The sequence below is a fragment of the Lepidochelys kempii genome, chromosome 5, assembly GCF_965140285.1.
Source record: "Lepidochelys kempii isolate rLepKem1 chromosome 5, rLepKem1.hap1, whole genome shotgun sequence".
Classification (NCBI taxonomy): Eukaryota; Metazoa; Chordata; order Testudines; family Cheloniidae; genus Lepidochelys; species Lepidochelys kempii.
The window spans coordinates 1,734,825-1,753,761 of record NC_136384.1 but is presented as its reverse complement, the minus strand read 5'-3'; the positions used below and the strand labels follow the sequence as shown (position 1 = coordinate 1,753,761).

Genomic DNA, 18,937 nt, shown 5'->3' with positions numbered 1-18,937 from the left:
GGTCTGAATGGTCAGGCCTAGTGTGAGTCCTGAGGCTGCGGGCACTCTGGAGGGTGGGAGCGATAGAGACAGTCCTCGGGAAAGGAGCCAACACACGCACACCTACCTGCCCTGGTGACAGAGGAGAGGGAGGAGTCACTTGAAGATTCCCAGCCCTGTCTGATCTGGTGAAAGGGAATGGAAAGACCCAGTCCTGCTTTCCTGAAGCCAGGGACTTGGTGTTAGATCTGATCTTTGTTAGCACCATGATTAGTGATCTGGAATGGTGGAATGGGGGTGGGGGAGGAGGGCCCACAGCATGTCACAGAAATTTGCAGAAAGCACTCAGTGGGGAAGGGTTGTGGTCACAGAGAATAAATTCCTGCAGCTGTCAGGCTGTCTGGAATGGCTCACGAAGGTGGGTGCCAACCTCAGGGCAGACTGTTACAAACGGGCACAAACCCCACACTGGTTGCATGTTCTGTCCTTAGATTTCGCCAACCAATTACCAAGTGTGAACTCCTCAGGCACCACAACAGCCTAACCATGGAGTCACAGACAGCCCTCTTGGGCACTCAGGTCTGCCTTGCCACCCAGGGGAGCCTGCCCTTGTGATAGATGGTCCCTTACTCCAAAAATCACAGCACTATTCAGGTTACTCCCAATCCCAAAGGACCAGCCACTTCCCCTATGTCAATGGTAACTTAGATCTCTCACCAAAGACAGCACTTGTAGCCAATCCTGTTATAAACTAACTAAAGGTTTATTAACTAGGAAAAAGAAAGGAGGGTTGTTTGCAAGGTTAAAGCAGGTAACATATGCACAGAAATGATTTACAGTCCTAAGCTTGGTTGACACTACACACTTACTTGGTATAATTGTGTCGCTCAGTGGTATGAAAAATCCACCCCCCTGAGTGATGTAGTTACGCTGACCCCTTACCCTGCAGTGTAGACAGCGCTGGGTCAGCGGGAGATGCTCTCCTGCCGGCATAGCTACTGCCTCTCATGGAGGTGGAGTCAAGCTGGTGGGAGAGCTCTCTCACTGGCTTAGAGCGTCTTCACCAGACACGCTACAAGTGCGCCGTGCGCCAATGTAAATTCGTAGGGTAGACCAGCCCTTAGCTTCCAAAAAGCAGCAGGAGCTGCTGTAATGTGCAAGCTCTTTATGTCCTTTAGGGGTAACCCAGGCTAAGCAGCCAGGGGATCCCTTGTTTATGCTTAGAAATACTGCCTTCTCCAAATGCCAAGCAGCCTGGTGATACAGAGCCTTCCCCCATAGTTCATACTGTAAGGGGACATGGGTTTGCGTACTTCATGGGTGTGGGGGAGCAATCCACAACGTCTCCTGTCCACTGGTTCATCTGGTGTCTATGAGTGTCCTTCTGTTGGGCAGGGGACACCCCTAGTGGTTCACTGGTATGTCACACTTGGTAATGCTCCTCTCCTGCCTGGGGGGTTTCCAGTGTCCTAGTTCTGGAACACTTCTGTAGTTACCCCTATTCCCTGTAGCATGGGGTGCAGCTATTACCAGTGAGATCAACGCCTGCAGCAACTCTCACACGGTTCATAAAGGTCAAACACTACACGCTTTCTTAGAACCGTAACATCTGTTTTAGCAATGCTAGCATGCAGGTGAGCCACATGGGTTTCCAGCTGGGCATTTGTCAGTGTTTTCAGAGAGGCCTAGTGGCCTTGGCTTGAGCTGGTACCTGGTCTGCCAACCTGAGAGCAGCATTTTTCTGTGGAGCTTCATTTTCCCAAGAACTACACAACAAATGGAACCACACAACCTGTAGCTGCTTCTCTGGTCCTCATGACCTCCCCACCTGCATCTGGAGAGCTGGAGGGAACATTTCTATTATGGCTTTCTTCCCCAAAGAGGCCAAATGGCTTTTTGGACATGGGCCAGATCCTTAGATGGTATAAATTGACATTGTTCCTTTGATGTCAGCAAGCTCAGGATCCAGCCCTTTTTACCTTCAGTCCTGCTGAAATCCAGCCAGTTCTCGGGTACAGGGCTGAAGGCAGCGTGTTGCAAAGCAGTGCAGGCAGGACAAATGCCATTCAGGGACACGGTCAAAGGGCTCTGGTCTCCTCAGAAGTGCCTTTGTATCATCAGGGTCCATGCACAGCAGGTGACCCACATGCAGTAAATTGCATGGGAAAGTCAGTGCATCCACTTCAGCAGCAGGAAGAGCTGAGTCTCTTGTGCCGAGATGTCAGTCTCTGTGACCCTAGGAAGCCTGGTCTCTGATGAGATGCACAGTACTCGTCAGTCATGGAAATGGCCCAAGGAGAGGCGCAGGGTGGCTGGGTAACCGATATCATTCCTGTCTGAGTCTGAATGAAATTGTTGATTTTTTTCAGAGACTGCCGTGAATATTGGCTACTCCTGCAATATGCTGCATGATGACATGAAGGACGTTTTCATTATTGAAGGCAACAGCTCTGAGGACGTGTTAGATGAACTCAGGTAAAGAGCCAGATTGTGCATCGCCACGTGGTATGTTTAGCATAGAGAACTGGAGGGTGTTTGTGCCATTCTAGCCTTCTGTCTTCATAGGATCATAGACATGTAGGACAGTAACAAGGGACCTCGATAGGCCATCTAGTCCAGTCCCATGCACTGTGGCAGGACTGTGTGTTATCTAGACCATCCCTGAGAGGTGTTTTTCTAAGCTGCTCTTAAACGCCTCCATTGACGGGGATTCCACAACTTCCCTAGGCAATTTGTTCCAGTGACTAACCACCCTGATGTCTAACTTAAATTTCCCTTGCTGCAATTTACGTCCATTGCTTCCCATCCTTTCCTCAGTGGGTAAGTATGTACTTGAAGGCTGTTATCATGTGGCGCCTTAGTCTTCTGCTCTCCAGACTAAACAAACCCAATGTTTTCAATCTTCCCTCACAGGCCGTGTTTTCTAGACCATTATTCCTTGTTGTTGCTTTTCTCTGGGCTTTCTCCGATTTGTCCACATCTTTCATCTAACACAGTTCACCAAAAGTGAACTTTAACTCTAGACTGGCTGTCTCTGAAAGGTCCGCCCTAATTCAGCCAGCAGAGATGGGCTTGATGCAGGAATCATGGAGTGAAATTCTGTGGCCTGTGCTATGCATGTCTGACTAGAGGATTATGAATGGTCCATTCTGGCCCTAAAATTGATGTAAAAAAGGACAGTGGTGACCACTCTGGATCGTCGTGGGCCAGAGGGTCTGGGGCCATGGTGCCTTCAGTTGTGGACATAAAGTGGTTCTTGCTGCACCAACAGGTCATAGAGTCATAGACTTTAAGGTCAGAAAGGACCATTATGATCGTCTAGTCTGACCTCCTGCACAACGCAAGACACAGAATCTCACCCACCCACTCCTGTAATAAACCCCTAACTTTTGTCTGATCTATTGAAGTCCTCAAATCATGGTTTAAAGACTTCAAGGTGCGGAGAATCCTCCAGCAAGTGACCTGTGCCCCACGCTGCAGAGGAAGGTGAAAAACCCCCAGGGTTTCTGCCAGTCTGCCCTGGAGGAAAATTCCTTCCCGACCCCAAATATGGCAATCAGCTAAACCCTGAGCATGTGGGCAAGACTCACTAGCCAGACACCCAGGAAAGAATTGTCTGTAGTAACTCAGATCCCACTCCATCTAACGTCCATCACAGGCCATTGGGCATAGTTACTACTAATAGCCTAATTTTTGGCAATTAATTGTTCTTTGACTATCTCATCATACCATCCCCTCCACAAATTTATCAAGCTCAGTCTTGAAGCCAGATATGTCTTTTGGCCCCACTGCTCCCTTTGGAAGGCTGTTCCAGAACTTCACTCCTCTGATGGTTAGAAACCTTTGTCTAATTTCAAGTCTAAACTTCCAAGGTCATCCTTTTTTCTGGTCCCGTAGCTGGATGCTTTGCTCAGCTCGTCCATAGGGAGGAGCCAGTCTGTTCTTCATGTCTGATCCTAAGCTGATGATGGGGGCGTTGATGGGGGGCCGGTGTCTCAGAAGGCACTGCCTGATGGGAGGGGTAAAGATGGTTTGAAGCCACCTTTGTGCCTCATGGATTCTGCCGGCTCCAGAGGCCAGTACAAGCTCCAGGGGCTGCTATAACTTCCAGTGGTCATCCCACAGCTTCCTACGGGCTGCTTTGCATCCCAGCCCCAGCTAGCCTCGAGGCTAGGCGCTTCAGGGGCAGGGAATCCTAGGGCTACATATCCTCGCCATACACTGCTCTGTCACTAGAGGAATTCTCCGAGGGCTACTCCAGCCCTGTATGCTGCCAGAGTCCTTCAAACCCTCTGCAAGAAGAATGATACTAACAAGGGGGAACATGTTTTTCTTTAAAAAACCTGGGTTTAAGAAAATAACATACATTTGTTTCTGTATTTTTAATGACTGATCCTTTTAAGGACTGCAAGGAAGAAAATGAATCCGGATTCCTTCCTGGACAGTGATGAAATTAACATCAAGTTTATAAACCCTTCCACGAAGTCAAGGATCTTACCTGAAGAGCAAGCGAATGGGGTGTATGGCCTGGTTATTAACGGCCATAGTTTGGTAAGGATGGCTTGGTGTGCCTGCTGCCTCCAGGCTTGTCAAAGAGTTGGCGGCGGTTCCCTGGAAAACCTGACTCTTAGTGTGCAGGAAAGCCGCTAGCTTTTCTCACGCGGAACCTGGAGCCTGGACCAGCTCCATGAGAGTGGTGACAGAGTCCCAGTGTTGCCACATTCACATCTGTGATCCTGTGTAAACAAAAATATCAACAGCGAGTGGAGAGCAGCACCATGTTTGTTATGGCTAAACGCACAGCATTACACGACACATTGATTTGTGTGCATGGAGGGACATTACCGAGGCTTGCATATAATATTTTGTTAGATGAGTTTTTTGTGCATTGAGGTTGTTTTGGAAAGTGGTAAAAACTATTGCTCTCCATAGCACGGTAAAACCGAATCACGAAAAGGTCTCTCCAGCTGAGCAAGCCTGCCTGCTGCTGATGGGAGGGACGCGGGGGTGTGGGTGACTCACACGGCTTACTGTTTTTGGAATAAAGGAAATCTGGGCTGCTGATTTGCTGCCTTAAGTGGAAAGGGCAGCTGGCCTGCTGTATGACTCTGGGGAGGAGGGAGTCATGCGGATTCCCTCCGTGAATGTCTGCAGAGAAGACATCAAAGCACAAGAAGCACATTCTGTAAGAAATGTGAAAGGGCAGAAATGTGTCCCTACCTGCCAGGCAGTGTCGGAGGGATGAGTTTCTGAGCAGACGTCCAGTTATCTTTGTTGATTTCAGGAATGGAAATAACACATCCTAATAAAGTAAAAGGTCAACACTGGGAAGGAAGATTTATTTTGTTTGTCTTTTTCTTATGACCAGTTCTAGTAGCCTTTTTTAAAGCACTCCCAAATTGTAAATCAGCCCATCTGGGACGTAGTTTTGTTTGGGGGTTTTTTGGAGGCAGGGGGCTTGGAGTCTGTAGATCAGCCAGATGAATTTTACATGTGTCCCAGATTTGGCAGGAAAGGGAATTATGGAGGGTCCATTGAGGAATGTTCGTGGGAGTTGATTAATTGTAAGTTACAGCATGTTTATAATTGTAATAGAAAGTCAGTGCTGCAGGGTCTTCTCAGGATACAAACCTCTACTCTCACCTTAGGAACTAAGCCAGAAGGAGTGAGCAGAGACCCACCCACCAAGGTCAAGAGGGCAAACTCCGCTAGTGTCACTGCTAATAATGAAAAGGGGGATCTTTGGTGATAGAGGCAGGTGTCGTTGCTGCTCTGAAATCTCATCCCAGCTCTTATTCTTGGCCTAGTAACTCCTTTGGGCATCATGACTCACAGGCACTTTCTCTGACACCATGGGTTAGTTATTCTTCCTCCTGCTGGTTCCGTGGTTTGGGCTGGCGCTGTATCTGGACTGACCTCACTTTCATAGCATGTTCTCCTCCGCTCCACAGGCTTACGCACTAGAAGGGAACTTGGAGCTCGAGCTGGTGCGAACAGCCAGCATGTGCAAAGTGGTGATCTGCTGCCGGGTGACCCCCCTGCAGAAAGCCCAGGTGGTGGAGCTGGTGAAGAAGTACAAGAAGGCAGTGACCCTGGCGATCGGTGATGGGGCAAACGATGTCAGCATGATCAAAAGTAAGTAGAGGCAGCCCTGCCCAGCTGTCTCCTGGTGTGTTCTTCCTTCCTGGCACACACCAGTGCCCATGCTGCAAGAAGCATAGGAGCTGCTCTGCTAGTGCGAGGCTTTCTAATCTGGAACTTGTCCTGGATCCAGATTCTTCGGTGCCATGGTCACATCACTGCTACCAGCAGCCAGAGCTATCAGACAGTCTCAAAGGCAGTCACTTTCATATCTTCATACATCTGTCTCTCTGCACATCCCTCTGTTTGGAGTCAAAGTTGACCTTGGTCAATATAATTGTACCTTCATCCCTGCTAGGCAGCATGGGGTCTTTGAAATCTGGATGTATTCCAGACCTACAAACTTTCCTGCAGGGCTCAGATTCCTTACTGGTGCAGCTTAGCGATAGCTTTCACACCAGACCGAGGCCTCAGCAGGGTTCTTCCTAACTCCATTACCTTGTCTTTACACGAGGATCACCCAAGTCACAATGTCCCAGTGCTTTTTAGATACCTTATTTCACTAGGCAGGGAAAGAACATGCCCTCCAGGGAGTTTCCCAGGTCACCTTCCTGCCAAGTGCGGTATTAGTTCTCAAGGAGAGAAAAGATTCTTTACCCCACGCTCCGTCCACTCCCAGGTTTGTCGTCTCAATGAGAGATGTTGCTCCATGTCGAGGTACCGGAGCTGAGAGCCATTTCTGGCTTGTGAGTGTTTTCTCCCCTTCATAAATCCAGACCTAGGTTCTGATGGACAGCATTACAGCGACGCGTTACCTGGACCGCCACAGGGGGGGTTGCTCTAGCCAGTTGTGTTAGGAAAAGTTCCCATTCATGAAGTTCAGTGTCACCACTGGATGGGTCCAGTGTCTCCTCCACCAGGGAAAGAAGACACAGTGACAGACTCTGAGACACAGTGACACCCAGCCGTGCAAGGGCTCTATCAAGGGCTCCATCTCGTATTAATTTTTTTTCTACAAGGAGGCAAATACCAGTTAAGTCCTTTCCCACCAGGGATACTGTGCTTGTCGATGGTTCTGATTCAAGGGCAAGCAAAACCTAACATCAATATTGCATTTGTTTCCTGCACGAAGAGCAGGAACTTCTCTATATGTCACCCTGGATTGAATTTAAAGGGCTTTCCAGTGTCGATTTAGTTGGTACCAAGTTGCTGTCAATAGCCTTGGCTAGAGACTGGCAATTTTGTCATTCAGTATCGTGAATATGAGATTAGTATCTGAAAGTCCTGCTTTCCAAACCATTTCGTCGCCTGCCTCCAAGATGAGTGGGAGTCTCCTCCAAGGTTCAGAGTTTCTCTGGTCAACAGCTTGAATCTGGATAGTGGACTCTTGAACAGGAATGTTTATACTAAGGTCCAAAAGATTCTACTGGAAAGCAGAAATCTTTGATCTGCCAAGGCTACTCCATGAACTGAGAGAGATTTCCCCATCTGAGCAGCTCCAAAGCAGGTGGGCCTGATAATGGGCTCATTGGCCATTACCTTTGGACTATTTATTACACTTGGCATAGTGTAAAACAACAATTTTTTGATTTCTGCCAAGAGACACTTCGTTGCCATCTCCAAAGTGGGGAAGGTGGACGAGGAGTATGAATACAGACTCCATCTCTAGGAACTCCGGTGCCAGATAAGTAACCTCCATTTCTTCCTTGAGCGGCCTCTGCACATTCTCCGTGGTGGGAGTTCAGCGAGCAGTACCTCCCACAGGAAAGCAGCTATGCAGCTCTAGGCAAACAAGGACAGCAGGACACCAAAATGAGCATTCGCTCCAGGTGAAAGGACCAAAAAGTGAACAGAGGTGACCGAACTGCTGGCTCCCCTAGAACAAGTCACAATGAGGAAAAATCTGATGAGGTTCAACAAAGACAAGTGCAGAGTCCTGCACTTAGGGCGGAAGAATCCCATGCACTGCTACAGGCTGGGGACCGAGAGGCTCAGCAGCAGTTCTGCAGAAAAGGACCGCGGGGTTACAGTGGACGAGAAGCTGGATATGAGTCAACAGTGTGCCCTTGTTGCCACTTATACAGCCCAAAATGTGTAAGTCAGAGTATTGCCAGCAGATCGAGGGACGTTCCAGAAACTCGTAGCACGGGACCTTGATCCCACGAGTAGGACTTTGCAGAGCCCATCTCGATGAACTCGGGTTACAGGTAAGTAACCAAGTCAGTGAAGACGTTCCACTCGGCTTGCAAGCCAGATTCTTCTCCCCACCTACCTAGCCCTGCTGACTTCAGTGGGAATGACAGAGACTCCCTCCCTGGGCACGTCTCTGCTTCCAGAGCTGACGGCTGATCTCGTTCCCATGTTCCACTCTCCTGACACGCACGGAACTGCCATAGATCTCCTCTTCAGTCTGGCTCCATCACGGTCTTCATGAGGCACCACAGGGTTGGTAGAGATAGAATGAAATCCATTATTGGCCAGGGCTCCAGGGCTGCCACGCGGATGGCTTTCACCAGCAAGACATTCACCTGGCCAGCAGAAAGAACACTCCGTTCTGTGGGTGTCTGGCAGCCCCAGATCAGAGCTGCCTGAATGGGCAGGTTGTGAAGTAGGTGTTTCCTGGGTGGGGGAGTTCCATGATCTGTTCCCAGCTGGGTATGTGGCCAGCCAGGGTTGCTGATCTTTGTTGGTTTGTTTTAGATAGTCCCTTTTTTTTAAAGACTCAGGACCGTGTGGGTGCACCCAGAGTGGGTCTGTGTCCTCCTGAGTGCCTGTCAGTGTTACCCTTGTCCTTCCACCAGTCCCTCTGCCCATCTACTACTCCCGCTCGTTACTGTGATTGCAAACCCTTTGGGCAGTGTATCCGTACAGCCCTCATCCCAGGGAGGGCCTTGATCCTGACTGGGGCCTCTGGGCACTCCGGCAGTGCAAATAGTAGCGGCTGACAGACCTGTGAGGAGAGTGAAAGGAGACCGCTTGGGTGCCTGTAAATGTTCTGTATAGTTTTGTGTGAATGTCTTAGCGTCCCCGTGTGACCCCTGGGCACCTCCCAGCCCTCCCGGTCAAGCCCTGAAACGCAGCCTTCTAGTCTCTGACAGTACTGTTTCTTTATTTGGTGCCTTATGACTACAACAATTCCTCACACTAGATTTAATTAAGTAAGATTATTCAGAAGAATCTCTTGTTAATCTTCCTCACTTTAATTTATACAAATTGATTAACCAGGGCCTTTTAATTAAGAAAGAAAAGACTAAGTCGGGGGCTTCAAGGGAGATGATAAGTCAGGCAGCCAGTCAAGAAAGGGGGGAAAAAGCATGGTACAGGGATAATTAGAAAATACCACTACCACCACGAAAAGATGGGGACTCAGAGTTCTCCTCAACTCGTTATTCCATAGGAGCCTCCGAATCCAATCAACCCCCAGCCATCAAGAATGGTGTCATTAGTTAAATCTCTATCGTTAGCTGTCACATTAAACTTATGTCTCTGTTTAATAAATGCAAGTTATTATTAAGACTTTTCTGTGTAAATGTTTGATTGAACTAATAATGCCCACAGACTATAAGATGACTCAGGCTGGTTTGTACTAGATGGACTGTTGGTCTGACCCCAGAATGGCCGTTCTTAGTGTACAGAAGCATAGCATGCAACTGGGGCTGTGGGGGCGGCCATGCACACTCCATGCATTTAAACACATCTCAAAGGTCATTTTCTCGCAATGGCAATATTATAAAGTTGGTTTGTGCTGCTGGAAAACATTGACAGTCAAGGAAAAGATTCATTGTCATTAGCACATAAATGAACTCAGCTGTTGGAAATATACAAATTAGTACTCAGAAACCAATCTGTTACTTAGCAGCCTGCAGTGTGACTGGTGGGCCAAATGTGTTCCATGCAGGAATGCCCTCTGCTCAAGTGTGGGTGTGACCCACAAAGACTACATCTCCCAGCATACAGTGGGTAGTCTAATAAACACTAACGCTACCAAAGCTCTCATTGTAATGATCTGGATTCTCCTCTTTTTGCAGCTGCCCACATTGGGGTCGGTATCAGTGGCCAGGAGGGGATGCAGGCTGTGCTGTCCAGCGACTTTTCCTTCGCACAGTTCCGTTACCTGCAGCGCCTGCTCTTAGTCCACGGGCGATGGTCCTACATCCGCATGTGCAAGTTCCTCAGATACTTCTTCTATAAGAATTTTGCCTTCACATTAGTTCATTTCTGGTATGGATTCTTCTCCGGGTTCTCTGCACAGGTGGGCCAGTTTCTGTGTTCCTGTCACACTCTATATTAAATGTGATAATAATCCTTTTCCTGCCCTAACATCTTCCAGCAGAGGAGCCCAAAGCACTTTACAGACAGGACTGAAGAGCCCCCTTCTCGTCCCGCTGTGAGGTACTCTGTGGAAGTCCAGTTATCCCCCTTTTCCTGATGGAGTCACTGAAGCATAGAAAGGCCAAGGGCCAGATTTTTTTCATCATCAGCTTTGGGTGCCTACATAACTTTCACAGTGTGGTCCTGAGTGACTTGTCTGAATCACATGGGGAGCCTGCGGAACCCAGCTTTCCTGACTCTCAGTCCTGTGGACAAAAGTAGCTTCCTCTGCAAAATACAGCCATGATGAGACAAGCCAGCTCCTTCCTTGGGGCAAACATTACTCATATGTCATTATTCCGAGTGTTTCTGGCGGGGATACTTCTTCTTCTTCCCATGGGCACTGGTAGTGAATTTCCCTAGCTGATGTTCTCACCCATTCTCCTGCTCCATTGCTGACAGCAATGGGGTGCTCAAGGCCTGCTTAACACCAGTAGCCACCCAGTGACACTTTTCTCTGGAGTCACGGAATTTCACATACTCATCAGGATTTTGTGAAAGGATGTTGATGTAAAATTATTGAGTATTTTGTAAATCCAGAAGCGGGGATGCGGAGGCCGTTCCATTCATGAGGGGACCACGTGGGAAAACATGCGAGAAGGGGGAAGGAAATCCATGGGCTGGTTCACATTATAGGTAGGGCAGGGGAGTCAAGGCAGGGACCTGGCCGGGCCTGAAGCGTATGCTGGGGCAGAGCTCGGCAATGCCATGGCTGCCTTTGTTGGTTTAAGCAACATGCCACAAAATTATTTGAAGCCCAAATCTCCTGTGGATTGTAGCTGCTTCCCAGGGAAGTCTGTACAGTGAAAAGCCACGTGCTGTGGCCCACGTCCCCTGCACCCGTACACTTAGTGCTAGCTACAGGGGAACACGCGGGTGCTTCACAGTAGCACGGGGGAGACCCAGATAATGTGACAATGTTTGGCCAGGAAAATGCCCCGGGGCTAACATGCAGCAGACGAGCAGAGAGCAGGTCAGCATTTCTCCCAGCAGGCCTCTGATATATGGGTCAGAAGGCGGCATCCCACACTGGCCTCAGTTGCAATTTCTGCTACTTCTGCAGGGGCCTGTGATGGATCACTGCTGCCACCTAGTGGCTGTCATACCACCCTGCTGCCACCTCATAAGAAACATAGAGCAGCGGTTCTCAAACTGTGGGTCGCAACCCCATTTTAATGGGGTCGCCAGGGCTGGTGTTAGACTTGCTGGGGCCCAGAGTCGAAGCCAAAGACTGAGCCCCACCACCTGTGGCCGAAGCTGAAGGGCTTCAGCCCTGGGTGGCAGGGCTCAGGCTTCGGCTTCAGCCTTGGGCGGCGGGGCTCAGGTTACAACCTCCCCTCCTGCGTCGCTGAAGCACTTCGGGTTCAGCTTCCGCCCCGCCCCTCCTGCCCAGGGCTGTGGGGCTCAGGCTTCGGCTTTGGTCCCCCGGCCCGGGGCAGTGAGGCTCAAATGGGCTCAGGCTTCGGTCCCCTCTCCTGGGGTCTTGTCGTAATTTTTGTTGTCAGAAGGGGGTCGCAGTGCAATGAAGTTTGAGAATCCCTGACACAGAGGACCAAAAAAATGCCACCATGGCTAACCAACAGAGTAAAAGAAGCTATTAGAAGCAAAAAGGCATTCTTTAATAATTGGAAGTCAAATCCTACCAAGGAAAATAGAAAGGAGCATCAGCTCTGGCAAGCCATGGGTAAAAATATAATTAGGAAGGCAAAAATGTTTTTGAAGAACAACTAGCCAAAGACTCAAAATCTAACAGCAAAAAAATTTTAAGTACATCAGAAGCAGGAAGCCTGGCAAACAACCAATGGGGCCACTGGACACTGAACATGTTAAAGGAGCACTCAAGGAAGATACGACCATTGCAGAGAATCTTAATTAATTCTCTGCATTGGTCTTCACAGCTGAGGATGTGAGGGAGATTCCCGAACCTGAGCCATTCTTCTTAGGTGACAGATCTGAGGAACTGCCTCAGCTTGAGGTGTGACTGGAGAAGGTTTTTGAACAAATTCATAAATTAAACAATAAGCCACGATGACCAGGTGGCATTACCCAAAGGTTCTGAAGGACCTCAGATATGAAATTGCAAAACTACTAATTGTGATATGCAAACTATCACTTAAATCCACTTCTGCACCAGCTGACTGGAGGATCGCTAATGTAATGCCAATTTTTTAAAAAGGCTGCAAAGATGATCCTGGCAATTACAGGCTGGCAAGCCTGACTTCAGTACCAGGTAAATTGGTTGAAAATATAGTCAGAATTATCAGACACACAGATGAACACAATCTGCTGGGGTTTTTGTAAAGGGAAATCATGCCTCACCAATCTATTAGATTTCAGAGTAACAGCCGTGTTAGTCTGTATTCGCAAAAAGAAAAGGAGTACTTGTGGCACCTTAGAGACTAACCAATTTATTTGAGCATGAGCTTTCGTGAGCTACAGCTCACTTCATCGGATGCATACTGTGGAAACTGCAGAAGACATTATATACACAGAGACCATGAAACAATACCTCCTCCCACCCCACTCTCCTGCTGGTAATAGCTTATCTAAAGTGATCATCTTTGAGGGGATCAATGAACATGTGGACAAGGATGATCCAGTGGATATAGTGTAATTAAACAATGAGGAGTCTGGTGGCACCTCAAAGACTAACAGATTTATGTGGGCCTAAGCTTTCGTGGGTAAAATACCCACTTCTTCAGATACATACCGATCCTGGTATGACTCATAATAAACTTAATAAATAATCATCATAATCTGAAAACGAGAGAGCCCAGATAGTTCTGTATTTCAGCTCATTTGTGTTTAATTTCATTTATTATTTATTTTCTTCAGTGTAAATTTGGGGGTCTTTTTATTTATTGATTTGTTCTTTTAAAGGAAGCTGCAGGATTTTGGCTCAATATTCCAGAACTGCCCAGCTGTTTTTCAGTGCTGGGCTGAGGCCAGTGGATGCCATTTACTTTTCAAAAAGAAAAGGAGGACTTGTGGCACCTTAGAGACTAACCAATTTATTTGAGCATGAGCTTTCGTGAGCTACAGCTCACTTCATCAGATGTTTACCGTGGAAACTGCAGCAGACTTTATATACACACAGAAATCATGAAACAATACCTCCTCCCACCCCACTGTCCTGCTGGTAATAGCTTATCTAAAGTGATCAACAGGTGGGCCATTTCCAGCACAAATCCAGGTTTTCTCACCCTCCACCCCCCCACACAAATTCACTCTCCTGCTGGTGCTAGCCCATCCAAAGTGACAACTCTTTACATAATCAAGTCAGGCTATTTCCTGCATAGATCAAGGTTTTCTCACATCCCCCCCACCCCATACACACTCAAACTCACTCTCCTGCTGGTAATAGCTCATCTAAACTGACCATTCTCCAGGTTTAAATCCAAGTTAAACCAGAACATCTGGGGGGGGGGGGTAGGAAAAAACAAGAGGAAACAGGCTACCTTGCATAATGACTTAGCCACTCCCAGTCTCTATTTAAGCCTAAATTAATAGTATCCAATTTGCAAATGAATTCCAATTCAGCAGTTTCTCGCTGGAGTCTGGATTTGAAGTTTTTTTGTTTTAAGATAGCGACCTTCATGTCTGTGATTGCGTGACCAGAGAGATTGAAGTGTTCTCCGACTGGTTTATGAATGTTATAATTCTTGACATCTGATTTGTGTCCATTTATTCTTTTACGTAGAGACTGTCCAGTTTGACCAATGTACATGGCAGAGGGGCATTGCTGGCACATGATGGCATAGATCACATTGGTGGATGTGCAGGTGAACGAGCCTCTGATAGTGTGGCTGATGTTATTAGGCCCTGTGATGGTGTCCCCTGAATAGATATGTGGGCACAATTGGCAACGGGCTTTGTTGCAAGGATAAGTTCCTGGGTTAGTGGTTCTGTTGTGTGGTATGTGGTTGTTGGTGAGTATTTGCTTCAGGTTGCGGGGCTGTCTGTAGGCAAGGACTGGCCTGTCTCCCAAGACTTGTGAGAGTGTTGGGTCATCCTTTAGGATAGGTTGTAGATCCTTAATAATGCGTTGGAGGGGTTTTAGTTGGGGGCTGAAGGTGACGGCTAGTGGCGTTCTGTTATTTTCTTTGTTAGGCCTGTCCTGTAGTAGGTAACTTCTGGGAACTCTTCTGGCTCTATCAATCTGTTTCTTTACTTCTGCAGGTGGGTATTGTAGTTGTAAGAAAGCTTGACAGAGATCTTGTAGGTGTTTGTCTCTGTCTGAGGGGTTGGAGCAAATGCGGTTGTATCGCAGAGCTTGGCTGTAGACGATGGATCGTGTGGTGTGGTCAGGGTGAAAGCTGGAGGCATGCAGGTAGGAATAGCGGTCAGTAGGTTTACGGTATAGGGTGGTGTTTATGTGGCCATTGTTTATTAGCACTGTAGTGTCCAGGAAGTGGATCTCTTGTGTGGACTGGACCAGGCTGAGGTTGGTGGTGGGATGGAAATTGTTGAAATCATGGTGGAATTCCTCAAGGGCTTCTTTTCCATGGGTCCAGATGATGAAGATGTCATCAATATAGCGCAAGTAGAGTAGGGGCTTTAGGGGACGAGAGCTGAGGAAGCGTTGTTCTAAATCAGCCATAAAAATGTTGGCATACTGTGGGGCCATGCGGGTACCCATAGCAGTGCCGCTGATCTGAAGGTATACATTGTCCCCAAATGTGAAATAGTTATGGGTAAGGACAAAGTCACAAAGTTCAGCCACCAGGTTAGCCGTGACATTATCGGGGATAGTGTTCTTGACGGCTTGTAGTCCATCTTTGTGTGGAATGTTGGTGTAGAGGGCTTCTACATCCATAGTAGCCAGGATGGTGTTATCAGGAAGATCACCGATGGATCACCACTAACCCAGGAACTTATCCTTGCAACAAAGCCCGTTGCCAATTGTGCCCACATATCTATTCAGGGGACACCATCACAGGGCCTAATAACATCAGCCACACTATCAGAGGCTCGTTCACCTGCACATCCACCAATGTGATCTATGCCATCATGTGCCAGCAATGCCCCTCTGCCATGTACATTGGTCAAACTGGACAGTCTCTACGTAAAAGAATAAATGGACACAAATCAGATGTCAAGAATTATAACATTCATAAACCAGTCGGAGAACACTTCAATCTCTCTGGTCACGCAATCACAGACATGAAGGTCGCTATCTTAAAACAAAAAAACTTCAAATCCAGACTCCAGCGAGAAACTGCTGAATTGGAATTCATTTGCAAATTGGATACTATTAATTTAGGCTTAAATAGAGACTGGGAGTGGCTAAGTCATTATGCAAGGTAGCCTGTTTCCTCTTGTTTTTTCCTACCCCCCCCCCCAGATGTTCTGGTTTAACTTGGATTTAAACCTGGAGAATGGTCAGTTTAGATGAGCTATTACCAGCAGGAGAGTGAGTTTGTGTGTGTATGGGGGTGGGGGGGATGTGAGAAAACCTTGATCTATGCAGGAAATAGCCCGACTTGATTATGTAAAGAGTTGTCACTTTGGATGGGCTAGCACCAGCAGGAGAGTGAATTTGTGTGGGGGGGTGGAGGGTGAGAAAACCTGGATTTGTGCTGGAAATGGCCCACCTGTTGATCACTTTAGATAAGCTATTACCAGCAGGACAGTGGGGTGGGAGGAGGTATTGTTTCATGATTTCTGTGTGTATATAATGTCTGCTGCAGTTTCCACAGTATGCATCCGATGAAGTGAGCTGTAGCTCACGAAAGCTCATGCTCAAATAAATTGGTTAGTCTCTAAGGTGCCACAAGTACTCCTTTTCTTTTTGCGAATACAGACTAACACGGCTGTTCCTCTGAAACCTGTCATTTACTTTTCAGTCGCATGTAGCAGCCTGGACAGGTGCTGTTTGTGCCACAGATTTAATTTTGAAACGTGAACAACAAAGGAATTGTTTTGCAATGGTTTGTGCCCTTTACGCCCGGCTTAGCTGGAGCTCAGTGTCCTGGGCCTAGCCCTTAGGCCGGCCCTCTGCTCGGGGGTGAATGGCACCTTCTGTGAATGAAGATGTGAAAGACGGACAGGTGGGCAGGGTCATTGATTGCCGTTACAGACGAACAGAGGCATGCCTTTTTTAACTGACCTCTCCACTCTTTTCTAGACTGTGTATGATCAGTGGTTCATCACCCTCTACAATTTGGTGTATACCTCCCTCCCGGTGCTAGGAATGAGCCTCTTTGACCAGGTAACCTTTACTATTAATACCCAGGCTCACCTCTAGGGGGTTTATTCCTGGATTCTTTGGCTCAGTTCCGTGATCCCTTCTGGACAGGAACTAGGTGAATAAAACCTGTGCTAGAAACTGAAGCAATTTCCCTGCAATGAGTAGAGCGCAGAGCACAGTTCTGAAGTGTGTGGGAGCAGATTCTATCTTGTCATGAATGTATGGCCCCTGGTTTGAGAATGGCTGGAGCCCTCTGGGTTGCACTGTTAGCGACAGTCATGGAAAAGGTGCCCTCTACAACCCTCGCCTAATAGAAGAGTATTCACAGCCTGTTGGGCCTGGATTGAAACCTGAATCAGTCCTTAATCTTCCTTGACTAAGGATTAAGCAATGGCTTCAAGATGTGGCCCAATAACCAATGTCCTGTATTTCTGTAGTGCTATTTGTAAGCCCTTTACAATCATGTACATGCAACTGCTTCTGGGGTGAAGGCTGGTGACTAACAAGTGCACACGTAAGAGTGGGGGTGGGGAATTTTGGCCAGGGACACTGGTGTAGATCCATAATTATACAAAAAAGCTGTGAGATCTTCAATCCTTTCTGGAAAAGTCCTTTACAAATTAATAGAAAATAACCTTGGTATAGGAATGCTGAGCCATCCAATGAAATGCGGTGGATGATTATATCCCTGATGTAGAATTCTACAGGATGGTTTAAAAAAAACCTATAGAAAGGATGTTGTGTGAATCACTCCCTTTGGTCTGGATGTCATATTCCTATGTAAAATCTGTAGGATTTTAGAGTAATTTCTATAGAACTCTGTTCTGAGTCTCTGCTGATAGTAACCCTATGAAATTGCGTACGAGTTTTAAGGAAATCAGTGCAGAGCACACCTTGGTTAGGAAGTCTCCCATAGGGCCTGGTATGGTGGAATCTGGGTAGGTGTCCCATGTCAGAGGCCTGCATCAACCATGCCGGGCTATGAGCATAGGGTTCTGGGCAGCCTAGGTGGTTCAGCTCTGACTCTTTGATCTCTGGCTCCATGATCCCTTGGAGTGTGACCAGCATCTCTAGATAAAGCAAATACTTAGTAATATATTAATAAAATGGATCACTAAAGGCACAGAGCACACAGTCGAAGGAAGAAGACTTCCTGGGGGATGCCCACTGTCCTATCGTGTATTTTTATCTTAGCTCCTTTATATGTATGAAGCTATATCCTCTGTACTGCTGCCCTTTCCCAAGCAGTGGCAGATTTTGGTCTTTATTTTGGGGAAGGGAAACTGAATGTTGTGAAGGCCAAAAGAGTAACTGGGTTGAAAAAAGCATTGGATAAGTCCATGGAGGACAGGTCCATCAAGATGGTCAGCATGCTCTGGTTTCAGACTATCAGCCGTGTTAGTCTGTATTCGCAAAAAGAAAAGGAGGACTTGTGGCACCTTAGAGACTAACCAATTTATTTGAGCATGAGCTTTCGTGAGCTACAGCTCACTTCATCGGATGCATCACGAAAGCTTATGCTCAAATAAATTGGTTAGTCTCTAAGGTGCCACATGTACTCCTTCAGCATGCTCTGGGTGTCCTTAGACCTCAGCCTGCCAAAAGCTGGGAGTGGATTACAGTAGATGGATGAACATCAAAACTCCCCTGTCATGTTCATTCCCTCTGGGGCACCTGGCCTTGGCCACTGTCAGCAGACAGGACACTGAGATAGATGGACCTTTGGTCTGACCCAGTCTGGCCGTTCTTATGTTCATATGACACAGACTGAGTATTTTCTAGTGTAACTCATTTGCACTGTCAAGAAAGTCCTGAGTCTTGTTCACCTTGAACTTGACCAAAGCTACCCACAGGCCATTGCCCTGCACCCCACCCCCCAGCTAAGACAGCACTGAGTTAAACCCTGCTGCCAAGAAAGATTCATTCATCAATTCCAAGGCCAAAAGGGACCACTGTGATTAGCTAGACTGACCTCCTGGAGAATGCAGAGATCTCCCTCCTCCTTCTTGCCCTCGATCTCTGAATCAATAATAGAATATCAGGGTTGGAAGAGACCTCAGGAGGTCATCTAGTCCAATCCCCTGCTCAAAGCAGGATCAATCCTCAATTAAATCATCCCAGCCAGGGCTTTGTCAAGCCTGACCTTAAAAACTGTACCTTTAACATGCTCCCTCTTCCCCGCTCCACCTAGTGCCTTCTTTTCTTCACCCGGAAAACCCCTGAGCCCCAACTCACTGTCCTGGGGCCTCATGGCGCTCACGTTCTCAATACTATGTATGGACCCATGCAGACCAAAGAGATGGGTTAACGCTCACA

General features: G+C 47.6%; 1 protein-coding gene across 4 annotated transcripts in view; it reads left to right on the top strand.

Annotated features, from left to right (window-relative positions):
• Window positions 1-18,937, top strand: part of LOC140911063 (phospholipid-transporting ATPase ID) — a 131,017-nt gene that overhangs the window by 100,238 nt on the left and 11,842 nt on the right. For 3 of the 4 annotated variants that reach the window (XM_073343294.2, XM_073343293.2, XM_073343295.2), the window contains 5 exons: window positions 2,349-2,454; window positions 4,383-4,530; window positions 5,931-6,114; window positions 10,089-10,312; window positions 16,559-16,642. In XM_073343294.2, coding sequence (XP_073199395.1) covers window positions 2,349-2,454; window positions 4,383-4,530; window positions 5,931-6,114; window positions 10,089-10,312; window positions 16,559-16,642 — 746 coding nt within the window. Of the gene's footprint in view, window positions 1-2,348; window positions 2,455-4,382; window positions 4,531-5,627; window positions 5,807-5,930; window positions 6,115-10,088; window positions 10,313-16,558; window positions 16,643-18,937 lie in introns of those variants that run through there. The other variant, XM_073343296.2, reaches the window with a different exon arrangement.